This window comes from Xenopus laevis, chromosome 3L, assembly GCF_017654675.1.
Source record: "Xenopus laevis strain J_2021 chromosome 3L, Xenopus_laevis_v10.1, whole genome shotgun sequence".
In the NCBI taxonomy this organism is placed as follows: domain Eukaryota; kingdom Metazoa; phylum Chordata; class Amphibia; order Anura; family Pipidae; genus Xenopus; species Xenopus laevis.
The window spans coordinates 15,623,725-15,642,524 of record NC_054375.1 but is presented as its reverse complement, the minus strand read 5'-3'; the positions used below and the strand labels follow the sequence as shown (position 1 = coordinate 15,642,524).

The 18,800-nt window shown below is 45.9% G+C and overlaps 1 protein-coding gene across 1 annotated transcript; it reads right to left on the bottom strand.

The window, feature by feature from the left end:
• Positions 1-4,808: 4,808 nt before the first annotated feature.
• LOC121401210 lies at positions 4,809-16,208 on the bottom strand. Its single transcript, XM_041585542.1, has 5 exons — positions 16,067-16,208; positions 15,627-15,808; positions 15,351-15,422; positions 14,626-15,256; positions 4,809-5,916 (listed from the first exon to the last, which is right to left on the bottom strand). Exons 1-5 carry the CDS (start codon positions 16,206-16,208, stop codon positions 4,964-4,966), a joined length of 1,980 nt encoding a protein of 659 aa, XP_041441476.1. The 3' UTR covers positions 4,809-4,963.
• Positions 16,209-18,800: the final 2,592 nt, after the last annotated feature.

Here is an 18,800-nt window from a genome sequence, read left to right as displayed (position 1 = left end):
GCGATTGGCGATGGGCATGCACCTGTCAGAAGGGAAAGATACTTGTAATGAACATACTCACATCCAAACTACCCTGCCCTTCTAACTGGGGCACACATTTCTATTAGAGAACCTGCTGTGCAGTGGTGATTGAAAAAAAAACTTGACAAAGAGGGATGGGTGTGCACCAACTGGTGTCCCCACTTTACACCCATGAACCATATGAATTTACATAAGTGCAAGGTGGAGACACTAATGGGGCCACGTGTCTGATAAAAAGCTTGTCTTGTGTCTCTTGTAATGTGACATCAGGTAAGCAAGTGATTCAGAGCTACTTCCAATGTATTTCTCTCAGAGCGGTACTGGCACAGATGGATGAGTGTGCACCAACTGTAAGGGCCACTAACAGCCATCAATGTAAATTCACATGACTGTTAGAGGGCCCTCGCAACTGGGCCACACAATGTCACATTAGGTAATCAAGTAATTCATAGCTACAGACTGGCTACTTCTACTACATTTAAAGTTACACCTCAGCTAATACACAGAGTGGGGTTAGCAAAAGTATGAAAGCAAATAGAAGAGAGTCCAGTAAGAGGTGGTACTGGCGCAGACGGATGAGTGTGCACCAGCTGTAAGGGCCACTAACAGCCATGAATGTAAATTCACATGACTGTTAGATAGTCCTCTAACTGGGCCACACAATGTAACATCAGGTAAATGTATGTATACTTGGATGAGGTAACAAAATACAATAAAATTACACAATTAAAGGTGGTACTGGCAGAAAGGGATGGCTGAACACCTGTGAGATGGGCAAGGTATTATGATGAACATACTCACATCAATAATACTTTGCCCTTCTAACTGGGGCACACATTTCTATTAGAGAACCTGCTGTGCAGTGGTGATTGAAAAAAAAAACTTGACAAAGAGGAATGGGTGTGCACCAACTGGTGTCCCCACTTTACCCCCATGAACCATATGAATTTACATAAGGGCAAGGTGTGGATACTAACGGGGCCACGTGTCTGATAAATGGCTTGTCTTGTGTCGCTAGTTATGTGACATCAGGTAAGCAAGTGATTCAGAGCTGGAGACTTTAACAACACACAATATTGTACATAAAGTTACAATAGACACTCACATTAAAACAAGTGATTTTGGGTACCAGGGATGGGTGTGCACTTGTCAGAAAGCCAAGACTCATGCATGAACATACTCACATACATGCTATCTTGCCCTTCTAACTGGGGCACACATTTCTATTAGAGAACCTGCTGTGCATTGGTGATTGGTGATGGAGAAATTGCACCCATGAACCATATGAATTTACATGAGTGTAAGGTGCTGACACTAACGGGGCCACATGTCGGATAAACAGCTTGTCTTGTGTCTGTTGTTATTTGGAGGTGGAGACTGGGGATGAGCGTGCACTTGTCAGAAGGGAAAATATACTGGCATGAACATACTCACATCCCAGATACCTTGACCTTCTAACTGGGGCACACATTTCTATTAGAGAACCTGCTGTGCAGTGGTGATAGAAAAAAAAACTTGACAAAGAGGGATGTGTGTGCACCAACTGGTGTCCCCACTTTACCCCCATGAACCGTATGAATTTACATAAGGGCAAGGTGCTGACACTAAGGGGGCCACATGTCTGATAAATAGCTTATTGTAAAAACACTGTAATACAAAATTGACAAATAGGGATGGGTGTGCACCAACTGGTGTCCCCCCCCACAGCCATGAACCATATGAATTTACATGAGTGTAAGGTGCTGACACTAACGGGGCCACATGTCGGATAAACAGCTTGTCTTGTGTCTGTTGTTATTTGGAGGTGGAGACTGGGGATGAGCGTGCACTTGTCAGAAGGGAAAAGATACTGGGAAAAAAAAAAAGATAAGGGAAAAGATACTTCCAATGTATTTCTCTCAGAGCGGTACTGGCACAGATGGGTGAGTGTGCACCAGCGGCAAGGGCCACTAACAGCCATCAATATAAATTCACATGACTGTTAGATGGACCTTGCAACTGGGCCACACAATGTCACATAAGGTAAGCAGGGGATTCAGAGCAGTGACAAAATGTACTCACATTACAATTACCATATTATCCCCCTCTAACAGGGGCTCACCTCTGTGGATGATTCACACAACACCTAAATACTTGCTCCTCAATACACCAATGGCTCAGAAATACTGTAAATACTAGTCAACCTGTTGGTATATGTGTGAGAATAAAAATACACCCAAACCACTTCAATAGTTGTGTCAGGAACCAAGTTCTCCACTGCTCTCCTCTATCCTACTCGCTGTCCCCTTCTCATCTGCTGTGGCTCCACCTGCAAACTGGAAAAGAAGCAAATAAGGTGCAAATATTTGTCATATCTTTGTCATATTACAATATAGGTGCCCAGTTCTATTAAACGGTGAATACATTATAGTAATATAGAGACTTTTGATGAGCATACATTTCAGCTTGGGAAGTTAGCAGCTGTATGGAAAAAGGTACTACTACCTGCCCTAACCTTGTGCCTACTGACTGCCCAATACCTGCCCCTTGTGCCTACTGACTGCCCAATACCTGCCCCTTGTGCCTACTGACTGCCCAATACCTGCCCCTTGTGCCTACTGACTGCCCAATACCTGCCCCTTGTGCCTACTGACTGCCCAATACCTGCCCCTTGTGCCTACTGACTGCCCAATACCTGCCCCTTGTGCCTACTGACTGCCCAATACCTGCCCCTTGTGCCTACTGACTGCCCAATACCTGCCCATTGTACCTACTGACTGCCCAATACCTGCCCCTTGTACCTACTGACTGCCCAATACAACTACCTGCCCCCAGGTAATACAATTACACAATTAAAAGTGGTACTGGCAGAGAGGGATGGCTGAACAACTGTGAGATGGGCAAGATATTCTGATGAACATACTCACATCAATAATACTTTGCCCTTCTAACTGGGGCACACATTTCTATTAGAGAACCTGCTGTGCATTGGTGATGGAGAAATTGCTGGCACAGATGGATCAGTGTGCACCAGCGGCAAGGGCCACTAACAGCATCAATATAAATTCACATGACTGTTAGAGGGCCCTCACAACTGGGCCACACAATGTAACATCAGGTAATCAAGCACCAACGGCTCTGAAAAACTGCAAATACAAGTCTACCTGCTGGTATATGTGTGAGAATAAAAATACATACAAACCACTTCAATAGTTGTGTCAGGAACCAAGTTCTCCACTGCTCTCCTCTCTCCTACTCGCTGTCCCCTTCTCATCTGCTGTGGCTCCACCTGCAAACTGGAAAAGAAGCAAATAAGGTGCACATCTTTGTCATATTACAATATAGGTGCCCAGTTCTATTAAACGGTGAACACATTATAGTAATATAGAGCCTTTTGATGAGCATACATTTCAGCTTGGAAAGTTAGCAGCTGTATGGAAAAAGGTACTACTACCTGCCCTCCCCTTGTGCCTACTGACTGCCCAATACCTGCCCAATATTACTGACTGCCCAATACCTGCCCAATATTACTGACTGCCCAATACCTGCCCAATATTACTGACTGCCCAATACCTGCCCAATATTACTGACTGCCCAATATTACTGACTGCCCAATATTACTGACTGCCCAATACCTGCCCAATATTACTGACTGCCCAATACCTGCCCAATATTACTGACTGCCCAATACCTGCCCAATATTACTGACTGCCCAATACCTGCCCAATATTACTGACTGCCCAATACCTGCCCAATATTACTGACTGCCCAATATTACTGACTGCCCAATATTACTGACTGCCCAATACCTGCCCAATATTACTGACTGCCCAATACCTGCCCAATATTACTGACTGCCCAATATTACTGACTGCCCAATACCTGCCCAATATTACTGACTGCCCAATACCTGCCCCAAATTATACTCATAAATAGGCAGATGTATTAAGGCATCAACTGCGCCATTAGCCAAGCAAGTTGGATTAAAGAAAATAAAGTTTGCAAAAATATCAGTTTTTCAATAAGCACCATGCGCACAGTCATTTGCAAATCACCTTATATTAACACCTGTCTTTCCTATGAGCCTCGGTATTGCGCATTCGGAAGAAATCCCAGCAGAATATAATCACCTATGTAGTGGAAATTTTTTATGTTTGTTCTGGCATACAAGTTTATACAACAGACAAATTTGAAGCATTTCCACAAAAGCATATATATACAAAGTCACATATGTATAAAGCCATAATAGGAACTAAGTCCAAAAGGACTTTGAAACTGAAGACAGAAAAAATTACAACCCAGCAAATTTCCAAACTGCTTTAGGTTATGGAGAGAACATATTTATACTTTTTGTAACAGAAAATACAAATCCTCAAAACATGGAGCATCATGGGAAAACATTACAAACATTAGCATAACAAATTTGAAAAAACAACGGAAAATTTATAAGAATAAAGGAAGAAAATTTCCCCCAGCATTACTCATTTGCATAGACACTCCCAAAGGAAAAGATAGCCATTTTTACAGGCTTTTTAAAGAAACTCTGCAGTACATAGACATTCCCTAAGGGAAAAGATAGCCATTTTTACAGGCTTTTAAAGAAACTCTGCAGTAAGGTAAAGGGAAAAACTTCCCAGACAATACCCAAATTACATAAACCATCCTCAAAAAGAGAAAAATAGCCGCTTTTACAGGCTGAAAGCCACTTTTACGGGCTTTGTACAAGAGAAACACACACATAACCCAGTGTTCAGAGGAACCTTAAAATAAAGAAACACACATCAGAAAAAATAAAACAAAATAAACGAAATAAATAAACAAACCCCCCAGAAGGACAAAGGATTGGGCTACTCGCTGAAAACCGTATGAGCCCAATCACAAAAATGACCTTACAAGAAAAATCTAAGGGGGTGCTAGAAATTTAAGCCCATCACCACAGAGACATCAGGGGAAGCGAGATGTATCATGGAGGGTCAAAGTGGAAGCCACGCCACCATGCCCTCCATATCGCCTCCGCCGTCCTTTGTCTCTCTAAAGATCTAATCTTCCCAAGTTCTCCCAAGATCATACCCACCACCACTGCAGAGGGGAGGGATTCGCTCCTAAGAGAAACTTTGCACCGTGCATTCCAAGTGTAGAAGCGGGCCACAGCACTAACTAAGAAAAGAGTGCCCACATCCAGACCCACATGCCTTTTAAATGCCCCATAGGCCCACTCCTGGTAATCCCAACCAGAAAGGCAGGGGATGCACAGCGCTTGAGATACCTGTTTGTAAACATCTATGTTAAATGGGCACTGAAGTAAGAAATGGTCCATTGTCTCCACCCTCCCAGCACATTCCTCACGCGGGCAACCACGATCATCGGAACGCCTATACTTCAGATTCCAATTAACATAGAGCTTCCCGTGAAAGGAACGCCAAACTATGTCCCTGAATTTGTTGGGAACCCGCTGGGAGTTGACTAAGGCGAGCCCTGATCTTGCCATGGCGTTTGGACAATCCCTTAAGGCTAGCGGTGCATGAAAGTAGGAAGACAGAACCCTCCTATCCACCTCCCGCCTTGGAGCAGCCCTTATCTCCCCAACAGTCACACACCACCTCCTAATAATTTTCAAACTCACTGCAACATAAAGCGGGAGAGAGCCACGAGGGACCCGCAAACTCTTTACTGAGCCACCATCTAACCATTCTTTCAGGAAAGGGGAAACCCAAACCTTAAAGATCTCTACCCACAAAAGAGTCTTCTCTTCTAAGAGGTTGGAAAAGTTGTATTTAATAAATGTGTTCACGAAGAACACTACGGGGTTGATCATGCTAAGTCCCCCTTCACTCCTTTGCATGTAGGTAACGCTACGCTTGATGAGATTTGTCCTATTCCCCCATAACAGTTGGAAGAACAGACCAGAGATCTTACCATAGATAGAGATGTCGCGAACTGTTCGCCGGCGAACTTGTTCGCGCGAACATCGGGTGTTCGCGCTCGCCGGAAGTTCGCGAACGTCGCGCGACGTTCGCCATTTTGGGTTCGCCATTGTTGGCGCTTTTTTTTGCCCTCTCACCCCAGACCAGCAGGTACATGGCAGCCAATCAGGAAGCTCTCCCCTGGACCACTCCCCTTCCCTATAAAAACCGAAGCCCTGCAGCGTTTTTTCACTCTGCCTGTGTGTGCTGAAGAGATAGTGTAGGGAGAGAGCTGCTGCCTGTTAGTGATTTCAGGGACAGTTGAAAGTTTGCTGGCTAGTAATCGTTTTGATACTGCTCTGTTATTGGAGGGACAGAAGTCTGCAGGGGTTTGAGGGACATTTAAGCTTAGGTAGCTTTGCTGGCTAGTAATCTACCTTCTACTGCAGTGCTCTGTATGTAGCTGCAGTGGGCAGCTGTCCTGCTTCTGATCTCATCTGCTGACTGCTGCAATAACAGTAGTCCTTGTAAGGACTGCTTTTATTTATTTTTTTGTTGTTTTACTACTACTACTACTACTACTACTATAAGAGCCCAGTGCTATTAGTCTAGCAGTGTTGGGGAGTGGGACTGGTGTGCTAATCTGCTGCTCCTAGTAGTTCAGCAGCACCAACTTTAATTTTTTTTTTTTAATATTCATTTTTTTTTATTTTACTTTTTTTTATTTTACTACCGCTGTAGTAGTGTATAAGTTGACCTTTTAGGCATTATTTGCCCTGTAGGCATTATTTGCACACTGTTTTCTTCAACCCGCCATCGAGCTGTGTGACCTTGTTCACATTCTGTCTAAATATCCATAATATTACCGTCTCCAGAAAAAACACCGGAGTCACTTTTTTCAAGCAGCCATAATATATTTTACGTAATCCGTATCCACCGCTGTAGTAGTGTATACGTTGGCCTTGTAGGCATTATTTGCACACTGTTTTCTTCAACCCGCCATCGAGCTGTGTGACCTTGTTCCCATTCTGTCTAAATATCCATAATATTACCGTCTCCAGAAAAAACACCGGAGTCACTTTTTTCAAGCAGCATTCATATATTTTACGTAATCCGTATCCACCGCTGTAGTAGTGTATACGTTGGCCTTGTAGGCATTATTTGCACACTGTTTTCTTCAACCCGCCATCGAGCTGTGTGACCTTGTTCCCATTCTGTCTAAATATCCATAATATTACCGTCTCCAGAAAAAACACCGGAGTCACTTTTTTCAAGCAGCATTCATATATTTTACGTAATCCGTATCCACCGCTGTAGTAGTGTATACGTTGGCCTTGTAGGCATTATTTGCACACTGTTTTCTTCAACCCGCCATCGAGCTGTGTGACCTTGTTCCCATTCTGTCTAAATATCCATAATATTACCGTCTCCAGAAAAAACACCGGAGTCACTTTTTTCAAGCAGCATTCATATATTTTACGTAATCCGTATCCACCGCTGTAGTAGTGTATACGTTGGCCTTGTAGGCATTATTTGCACAGTGTTTTCTTCAACCCGCCATCGAGCTGTGTGAGCTTGTTCACATTTTGTCTAAATATTGATAATATTATCGTCTCTAGAAAAACCACTTGAGTTACTTTTTTTCAAGCAGCATTCATATATTTTACGTAATCCGTATCCACCGCTGTAGTAGTGTATACGTTGACCTTGTAGGCATTATTTGCACACTGTTTTCTTCAACCCGCCATCGAGCTGTGTGACCTTGTTCACATTTTGTCTAAATATTGATAATATTATCGTCTCTAGAAAAACCACTTGAGTTACTTTTTTTCAAGCAGCATTCATATATTTTACGTAATCCGTATCCACCGCTGTAGTAGTGTATACGTTGACCTTGTAGGCATTATTTGCACACTGTTTTCTTCAACCCGCCATCGAGCTGTGTGACCTTGTTCCCATTCTGTCTAAATATCCATAATATTACCGTCTCCAGAAAAAACACCGGAGTCACTTTTTTCAAGCAGCATTCATATATTTTACGTAATCCGTATCCACCGCTGTAGTAGTGTATACGTTGGCCTTGTAGGCATTATTTGCACACTGTTTTCTTCAACCCGCCATCGAGCTGTGTGACCTTGTTCCCATTCTGTCTAAATATCCATAATATTACCGTCTCCAGAAAAAACACCGGAGTCACTTTTTTCAAGCAGCATTCATATATTTTACGTAATCCGTATCCACCGCTGTAGTAGTGTATACGTTGGCCTTGTAGGCATTATTTGCACACTGTTTTCTTCAACCCGCCATCGAGCTGTGTGACCTTGTTCCCATTCTGTCTAAATATCCATAATATTACCGTCTCCAGAAAAAACACCGGAGTCACTTTTTTCAAGCAGCATTCATATATTTTACGTAATCCGTATCCACCGCTGTAGTAGTGTATACGTTGGCCTTGTAGGCATTATTTGCACACTGTTTTCTTCAACCCGCCATCGAGCTGTGTGACCTTGTTCCCATTCTGTCTAAATATCCATAATATTACCGTCTCCAGAAAAAACACCGGAGTCACTTTTTTCAAGCAGCATTCATATATTTTACGTAATCCGTATCCACCGCTGTAGTAGTGTATACGTTGGCCTTGTAGGCATTATTTGCACAGTGTTTTCTTCAACCCGCCATCGAGCTGTGTGAGCTTGTTCACATTTTGTCTAAATATTGATAATATTATCGTCTCTAGAAAAACCACTTGAGTTACTTTTTTTCAAGCAGCATTCATATATTTTACGTAATCCGTATCCACCGCTGTAGTAGTGTATACGTTGACCTTGTAGGCATTATTTGCACACTGTTTTCTTCAACCCGCCATCGAGCTGTGTGACCTTGTTCACATTTTGTCTAAATATTGATAATATTATCGTCTCTAGAAAAACCACTTGAGTTACTTTTTTTCAAGCAGCATTCATATATTTTACGTAATCCGTATCCACCGCTGTAGTAGTGTATACGTTGACCTTGTAGGCATTATTTGCACACTGTTTTCTTCAACCCGCCATCGAGCTGTGTGACCTTGTTCCCATTCTGTCTAAATATCCATAATATTACCGTCTCCAGAAAAAACACCGGAGTCACTTTTTTCAAGCAGCATTCATATATTTTACGTAATCCGTATCCACCGCTGTAGTAGTGTATACGTTGGCCTTGTAGGCATTATTTGCACACTGTTTTCTTCAACCCGCCATCGAGCTGTGTGACCTTGTTCCCATTCTGTCTAAATATCCATAATATTACCGTCTCCAGAAAAAACACCGGAGTCACTTTTTTCAAGCAGCATTCATATATTTTACGTAATCCGTATCCACCGCTGTAGTAGTGTATACGTTGGCCTTGTAGGCATTATTTGCACAGTGTTTTCTTCAACCCGCCATCGAGCTGTGTGACCTTGTTCACATTTTGTCTAAATATTGATAATATTATCGTCTCTAGAAAAACCACTTGAGTTACTTTTTTTCAAGCAGCATTCATATATTTTACGTAATCCGTATCCACCGCTGTAGTAGTGTATACGTTGACTTTGTAGGCATTATTTGCACAGTGTTTTCTTCAACCCGCCATCTAGCTGTGTGTATTATCGTTTCCAGAAAAACCAACTGAGTTTTTGTTGTTGTTGTTGTTTTTTTAAAAATAATGCCAGGCAAAGGCAGGCCGCCACGCAGAGGCCGTGCTAGGGGCCGTGCTGCTATGCAATCCTGTGGCCCTAGCAAATTGCCCAGTTTTAAAAAGCCAATGACCCTGAACTCCCAAAATGCTGAAGAGGTAGTTGACTGGCTTACACAGCACACCCCATCCTCTACCGTTTCTAACTTTACCACAACATCCTCCTCATCCTCCACTGCTATGGCCACCCCACGTAACACTTCCTCCACCACCGGTGCCCCTTCTTCACTGGGGTCAGAGGAGTTATTTTCCAATGAGTTTCTTGAACTGAGTAATGCGCAACCATTATTGCCAGAAGAAGATGAAGGAGATGAGGACCTTACACCAGATTTAATTCTGGCAGAGAACACGATAGAGATGGACATAATGAGTGATGAGGAGGAGGTCCCCGCTGCTGCTTCCTTCTGTGATGTGTCAGAAGAAATTGATGCATCTGAGGAGAATGATGATGAGGAGATTGATGTTTTGTGGGTGCCTAGTAGAAGAGAGCAAGAGGAGGGTAGTTCAGATGGAGAGACGGAGAGTCAGAGAGGCAGTAGGAGAATAAGACTTAGAAGAAGCAGGGAGGACAGCCCGCAGGGATCAGCAGGGCAACAACATGTATCGGCACCTGTGTTCAGCCGGCCAACGCACCCGCCATTGCCGCCAATACCGCCAACTCCGCCAACTCCGCCAACTTCTACTGTTACCGCCAGATCGCACACTTCCAAAAAGTCAGCAGTGTGGGATTTTTTTAATGTGTGTGCCTCTGACAAAAGCATTGTAATTTGCAATGAGTGCAGTCAGAAACTGAGCCTTGGTAAGCCCAACAGCCACATAGGTACAACTTCTATGCGAAGGCACATGAGCGGCAAGCACAAAGCACTTTGGGAGCAACACCTCAAAGGCAACAGGCAAACTAAAAGCCACACTCCTTCTGGTCCAGCATCTTACTGCTCTACCTCTGCTCTCCTTGACCCGTCTGAACCACCCTCCACTCCGCCTTCCACCTTGACCACCTGTTCCCATTCCCAGTCATCTGCCACCAGCCAAGTTTCTGTGAAGGCCATGTTTGAGCGTAAGAAGCCAATGTCTGACTGTCACCCCCTTGCCCGGCGTCTGACAGCTGGCTTGTCTGCACTCTTAGCCCGCCAGCTTTTACCATACCAGCTGGTGGACTCTGAGGCCTTCCGCAAATTTGTAGCAATTGGGACACCGCAGTGGAAGGTACCCAGCCGCAATTTTTTTTCTAAAAAGGGAATACCACACCTGTACCAACATGTGCAGAGCCAAGTTACCGCATCTCTGTCACTTAGTGTTGGGCCAAAGGTCCATATGACTACTGACGCATGGTCCTCCAAGCATGGTCAGGGCAGGTATGTCACCTACACTGCCCACTGGGTGAACTTGGTAATGGCTGGGAAGCAGGGAATGGGTAGCTCAACAACAACAGTGGAGTTGGTGTCACCGCCACGGATTGCACGCGGTTCTGCCACCACCTCTACTCCTCCATCGCTCTCTACCTCGTCTTCTTCTTACTCTGCTGCTGGGTCCTCCTTCTCCTCCTCCACACCTGTGCACCCCCAGCTCCCCCTAGGCTATTCGACGTGCCAGGTACGCCGTTGTCACGCTGTCTTGGGGATGACGTGCCTGGAAAGCAAAAACCATACCGGATCTGTACTCCTGTCATCTCTGCAGTCCACAGGCCGATCGGTGGCTGACCCCACACCAACTGCAGATCGGAAAAGTGGTGTGTGACAATGGAAGCAATCTGTTGGCAGCGTTGAGACTAGGCAATTTAACACATGTGCCCTGCATGGCACATGTGTTAAATTTAATAGTCCAACGTTTTGTCTCCAAGTACCCAGGATTCCAGGACGTTCTCACCCAGTCCAGAAAGGTGTCGGCCCATTTCAGACGTTCCTACACAGCCATGGCACGCCTTGCTGACATTCAGCAGCGCTACAACATGCCAGTCAGGCGTTTGATTTCTGACAGCCAGACTCACTGGAATTCAACGCTCCTTATGTTGGAACGTCTGCTGCAACAACAAAGGGCCGTCAACGAGTACCTTTTTGAACTGGGTGGTAGGACTGGATCTGCACAGCTGGGGATTTTTTTCCCCCGTTACTGGGTGCTTATGCGCGATGCCTGCAGGCTCATGCGACCTTTTGAAGAGGTGACAAATATGGTCAGTCGCACCGAAGGCACCATCAGCGACCTAATACCCTTCGCTTTCTTCCTGGAGCGTGCCGTGCGACGAGTGACAGATGAGGCTGTAGACCAGCGTGACGAGGAGCTGGAAGCGCACGATTTCTGGTCGGAATCACCAGAACGAACCCAGGCACCTGCTGCAACGCAGGGAGAGGTGCCAGAAGTGGAGTCAGAGGAGGAAGGTGGCTTTGTGGAGGAGGAGGAGGAGGACCAACAGGAGCAGGCTTCCCAGGGGGCTAGTGGTGACCTTTTGGGGACCCCTGGTCTTGTACGTGGCTGGGGGGAGGAGACCGTGGATGATGCAGTCCTTGATAATGAGGAAGCGGAGATGGATAGCTCTGCATCCAACCTTGTGAGAATGGGGTCTTTCATGCTGTCATGCCTGTTGAAGGACCCCCGTATCAAGAGGCTTAAGGAGAAGGACCTGTACTGGGTCGCAACGCTACTAGACCCTCGGTACAAGCATAAAGTGTCAGAAATGTTACCAACATACCACAAGTCCGAAAAGATGCGGCATTTACAAACCAGCCTGCAAAACATGTTGTACAATGCTTTTAAGGGTGATGTCACTTCAGGAACTCATCAACATTCCAGGGGCAGAGGTGCCAGTAATCCTGCCACGAGCACACCTGCAAGGACAAAGCCCTTTGGCCAGTCTGTAACGTCAGACATGCAAATGTTTTTCTGTCCAAGGCAGCGCCACAACCCTTCTGGATCCACCCTCAAAGAACGCCTCGACCGGCAGGTAGCGGACTACCTGGCATTAACTGCAGATATCGACACTCTGAGGAGCGATGAACCCCTGGACTACTGGGTGCGCAGGCTTGATCTGTGGCCAGAGCTGTCACAATTTGCCATGAACCTCTTGTCTTGCCCAGCCTCAAGTGTGCTCTCAGAAAGGACCTTCAGTGCAGCAGGAGGGATTGTAACTGAGAAGAGAACTCGCCTAGGTCACAAAAGTGTCGATTACCTGACCTTTATTAAAATGAATGAGGGGTGGATCTCGGAGGGTTACTGCACGCCGGAAGACTTGTTCTGACTTCTATGCAGCTGTCCTTCTCTTCAAGCCTCATGACTCCACACACAGCTGTCCTTTAGCGTCCTCCTCCTCCCTCCGCCACCGTTACAAACTAGGGTGCAAACCCTACTGGTTTAATTTTTTCTGGCCTCTGTGCTTCAGTGGCTGCAACCAAAAAAACTGGGCAAACAATGTCTACAAGGTCAACGTATGGCAAAAAATGACTATTTTCAGCATTTATATGGCATATTTTTTCTGGCAACTGTGCTTCAGTGGCTGCATCCAAAAAAATGCATATTTTCTGCATTTATATGGCATAATTTTTCTGGCCTCTGTGCTTCAGTGGCTGCAACCAAAAAAATGCATATTTTCTGCATTTATATGGCATAATTTTTCTGGCCTCTGTGCTTCAGTGGCTGCAACCAAAAAAATTTATATTTTCAGCATTTATATGGCATAATTTTTCTGGCAACTGTGCTTCAGTGGCTGCGACCAAAAAAATGACTATTTTCAGCATTTATATGGCATATTTTTTCTGGCCTCTGTGCTTCAGTGGCTGCGGCCAAAAAAACTGGGCAAACAATGCCTACAAGGTCAACGACGTTGACCTTGTAGGCATTGTTTGCCCAGTTTTTTTGGCCGCAGCCACTGAAGCACAGAGGCCAGAAAAAATATGCCATATAAATGCTGAAAATAGTCATTTTTTGCCATACGTTGACTCAACGTATATGGCAAAAAATGACTATTTTCAGCATTTATATGGCATATTTTTTCTGGCAACTGTGCTTCAGTGGCTGCGACCAAAAAAAATGCATATTTTCTGCATTTATATGGCATAATTTTTCTGGCCTCTGTGCTTCAGTGGCTGCAACCAAAAAAATTTATATTTTCAGCATTTATATGGCATAATTTTTCTGTCAACTGTGCTTCAGTGGCTGCGACCAAAAAAATGCATGTTTTCTGCATTTATATGGCATAATTTTTCTGGCCTCTGTGCTTCAGTGGCTGCAACCAAAAAAGTTTATATTTTCAGCATTTATATGGCATAATTTTTCTGTCAACTGTGCTTCAGTGGCTGCGACCAAAAAATGCATATTTTCTGCATTTATATGGCATAATTTTTCTGGCCTCTGTGCTTCAGTGGCTGCAACCAAAAAAATTTATATTTTCAGCATTTATATGGCATAATTTTTCTGGCAACTGTGCTTCAGTGGCTTGCGTCCAAAAAACTGGGCAAACAATGTCTACAAGGTCAACGTATGGCGAAAAATGACTATTTTCAGCATTTATATGGCATATTTTTTCTGGCAACTGTGCTTCAGTGGCTGCGTCCAAAAAACTGGGCAAAACAATGCCTACAAGGTCAACGCATGGCAGTTGTTTAAAGAGAACAGTAGATTACTAGCCAGCAAAGCTACCTAAAAGCCTCAAATCCCTGCAGACTTCTGTCCCTCCAATACAGAGCAGTATCAAGCAGATTACTAGCCAGCAAACTTACTATCATCTGTCCCTGAAATCACTAACAGCTCTCCCCTACACTATCTCTTCCAAGCACACACAGGCAGATTTTTCAGATACATTTTTGCCCTTGATCCCCCTCTGGCATGCCACTGTCCAGGTCGTTGCACCCTTTAAAACCAACTTTAAAAATCATTTTTCTGGCCAGAAATGTCTTTTCTAGATGTTAAAGTTCGCCTTCCCATTGAAGTCTATGGGGTTCGCGAACCGCTCGCGTTTTTGCGCAAGTTCGCGAATATGTTCGCGAACTTTTTTTCCGACGTTCGCTACATCCCTAACCATAGAGAGATTCTGGCAAGAGGCACACATAGCTGACATAAAGAAATACCGGGATCAGGTAAGTCTTTATAAGATCAACCTTTTCCCTTAGGGTATATTTCAACCCTTTCCAGCGGTTGACCAGAGACGAAGCTCTCCTCATGCATTTCTCCCAATTTAGATTGGCATAATCACCATGACCAAATGTGATACCTAAGATTTTAATTTCAGACTGGGCCGCAGGGAAAACATCCGGGAGGACATAAGCAGGGTCCCCCTTCCCAATCCAAAAAGCTTCACACTTGTTCCTGTTAATCAGGGACCCAGAGGCCCCGAATAGTCTTCCAACAAATGAGCCACAGCTATCGCCCTCCCTCTCACTAGAGACGACCGCCGTGACATCATCTGCGTAGGCAGCAATCTTCAAAGCCCTACCGGGAGACAGAGGGACCCCTGCCAATACGCCACCATCAAGCCTCCTAAGGAGAGGGTCAATGGCGAACGCATATAACAAGGGAGATAACGGACACCCCTGTCTGACCCCGGAAGAGACCCCGAAGGACTCCCCAGACCATCCATTCACAAGCGGGAAGCATTCGGCCCCCTTGTACAATACTTTAAGCCAATTAATGAATTTCCCCGGGAGGCCGTACTTAACAAGGAGCAACCAAAGGTACTCATGATTGACCCTATCGAAGGCTTTAGACTGATCCAATGCCAGCAAGTACTTACCCCCATTCACAGACCTTACACCGTTCCAGAACCTCCCGGATGCCAAGGACAGCCGAAAAGCAGCTTCGGCCCTTCACCGTGCAGTGCTGCGAAGGGGATAGTAACCTTTCAGAAAAAAAGAAAAGGCGGTTGAACATGACTTTTGCCAGAATCTTCCTATCTGTATTGAGAAGGGCTATGGGGCGCCAGTTCTCAACCTTAGTCTGATCTAGACCTTTGGACAATAAGATAAGGGCAGAGCATCTCATAGAGGGAGGGAGTAAACCCTCCTCCAGGGAACTATTAAATACCTCCACGAGATGAGGAGTCAAGAGGTCAGCAAATTCTTTATAAAACTCAGCCGTTAGGCCGTCAGGGCCTGGAGACCTCTTTAAGTTAAGACTATCAATCGCCTTCCTGACCTCATCCACCGTTATCTCATTGCCCAACTCATCAAGGGTGCCGCTCTCATCTCCAATGCCGGGGGTTCCACCTAGAAAAGAAGACATGTCAGGTCTGGAGAGTTCCTGCCCCTTCAAGAGATCAGTATAAAATTCTTTAACAATATCAAGGATGCCAGCAGCCGAGTCACCAACACCCCCTCCTTATTTCGCAGGCCATGTATAGACCTGCAAGCAGAGGCCTCTTGGCAATTTTGAAAAGGGTCAAGCGAGTGATATTTCCCGTAATCCCTTTCCAAAACCAAAGAGGACACTCTGTCATACTGGTAATCCCTCATCAGGACACGAACTCTGGCCACCTCCCCACTGGCGGCCCCCATCAGACACCAACCTGTCTAGTTTCCTCCTTAGAGACAGGTAGACGCGTTCTCTATCAACCTGGATCTTATTAGCTAGGCCTCGAAAGAGTTTAACTGCCCTCTTCTTGACCATCTCCCACCACTCCGCTTTAGTTTTGCAAAACCCCACTAAAGACTCCTGAGCTTGAAAAAAGTCCAAAAGGATTGCTTTACAGATTCCTTCCCCAGGAGGGCCGAATTTAGGCCGCCAGAGCCCCTACCCTTCTGAGCCGCCTGGGAGACATTTAAAGACACCCTCACCAGACAGTGATCGGAGAATTCCACGGGGATCACCTCAGGAGGTGACACCACAGAACCCTCCTTAACAAAAAACCTATCTATTCTACTCTTGCAACTACCCCTAAAAAAAGTGAAACCAGTGTGGTTGGGTCTGTGTCGAATGTGCACATCCTCCAACCCTGCTTCCCTGACTATACTGTTAAGGGTGATACTATCATAACCCAGCCGGCCCGCGACTCCTCCCCTATCCATGGGCCTAGACACGGTGTTGAAGTCACCGCCAAAAATAACCGGCTGGGCTGAAAAAAGAAAAGGCTTAATCCTGTTGAAAAGCTCCTTCCTCGCCCCTTTGGTCTGAGGACCATATACATTTATGAGGCGAAGATCTTGCCCTCTCACCAGGACGTCCAAGACCATACACCGAAGATCTTGCCCTCTCACCAGGACGTCCAAGACCATACACCGACCCTGCTCTACCTCAACCACCCGTTTGACTGTTACCTCAGTGGTCTTAAAAAGGACCGCCACTCCACTGTAAGGCTCGGCCGCAAGAGACCAAAAGGAGGGTCCACACGTCCACTGCTTTTTGGCTTTGTGGAGCTCCGGCAGATGGCATAGCCTGGTCTCCTGCAAAAATAAAAACATCTGCCTCAATTCGGGAGAGAAAAAAATATGGCCGTTTCTCTCGCACTTACAGACTTCACACTTGCCACATTAATGGTTGCAAGGCTAATTGGAGGGGGTACAGCCATTTAAAGGATGTTTAAGACGCAGCAGTTTCCACCCGCCTCTTTGTCCTCCTGTCATCCTCCGAACATTCCCTTTTAGCAGATAGACCCGAGGGCATACACTCTGCTTCCTCGAGATCGATCTCTTCCAGCTCGGACTCAGAAGAGCCTGGCACGCAGGAGTCAACCTCCTCCCTCCCTATGCGTTCTAGCTCAACCTGATCTCCACTTTCTCTTTCCTCTGCCTCCATTCTGTCCCCCCAAGAGAGCGGACCAAACCTGTTAGAGGTGTCAACTACCAAGGTGCCTACCCTCCTCTCACTAGTGGCACCTCTTTTTGGGAAACCTTGGGACCCCGAACCACCTACCTGAACCCAGTCTCCCAGAGTAGTTTTCCTATTCTTCTCAATTTTTTTAAGTCTTTCTTTTTTGGATACATTACCCCTTACCGGATGAGGGAAAGACTCCCCTTGGCCTTGAGATTCTTTTCTGGATTGGCGGGTTTGACGGGAGCACCCTCCCCTCTGATTCATGCTTCCTCTCCCCCTCTGGGGGGGCCTACCCGAAGAGCGGCCTGGAAAAGAAGGTGGTAAAGGAGAAAGAGGGGAGACAGGAAAAACAGGAGGAGGCATTGAGGCTTCCACCTCCGGCTCGGATTCTGATGATAATTGCGTTTCATCGACCACGTGAGTTGGCGGGACTCCAACACCTTGAGCTCGGAACTCCTCATCCACTTTATGCCAGGATGAGGGGCAGGAACCATACGCATGGCCGAGCTCCCCGCAAAGGTTGCACCTTATACTCTTAGGGCAGGTCTAAGCCACATGTCCTACGTCAAGGCACATGGCGCATTTGAGCACATCACAGGTAATACTCAAATGTCTGGTTGACCCACACTTCCAACATTCTCTTGGCTGCCCCGGATAGGAGCAGCAGATTAAATCACGACCAATATATGCGGAGTTAGGGATGTGCTGAGTGACGTGGTTAACAGATTTTAATCGCAAACGAGCCCACCAACCTCCTGTCCACACCCCCTTGTATCCTATATCCTTAACCAGGTCCTCAACAACCGTGCCGTATCTGCTAAGCCATATTCTTAAATCTGATGGGGGGATGGATTCGTTTTCGAGAATTATATTGACTTTAACTACCGAGGGCCTAGACACGGGAACCGCAATAAAGTCCTTAAAAGCCCCCACCAATTCCATCTGCTTATATGTAGACCAGAATTTGTCCAATTCTTGGGGCCTGACGAAACTGATAGTATATTCTTTAAACACAGAGTTGTGCACAAAACAATTAAGGTCTTCTACTGTGAAGCCCATGTCTAGTACCCTATCAATGACCACCCCTGTCTCTGGGGGTACACCTTCCCCCGCCCACCTTAATCGGACCACATTCCGTCTCCTCCCTGGCTCTAGGGGGTATACCCTACTACGTCTGGGGGGGTATTCTGACCTGCCTGTCCACTAACAGGCCCACGTGCCACACCTGCCCGACCCCTATTCCCCGCAGCCACCGCTGCGTAATTCAAAGGTTGCTCTTTACTACAGACCGGAGCTTGCTCGACTCTAGGGCTAGGCGCGACCTCCTCCCGCCCAATAGGCCTCCCCTCTACAACATTCAGGGGAACACCCCACACAGACAACCGAGGATTCTCGGATGCTCTCACCCCAGCCCCTCCAGTCTCCACAATGCCAGCACCTACAGCTGTC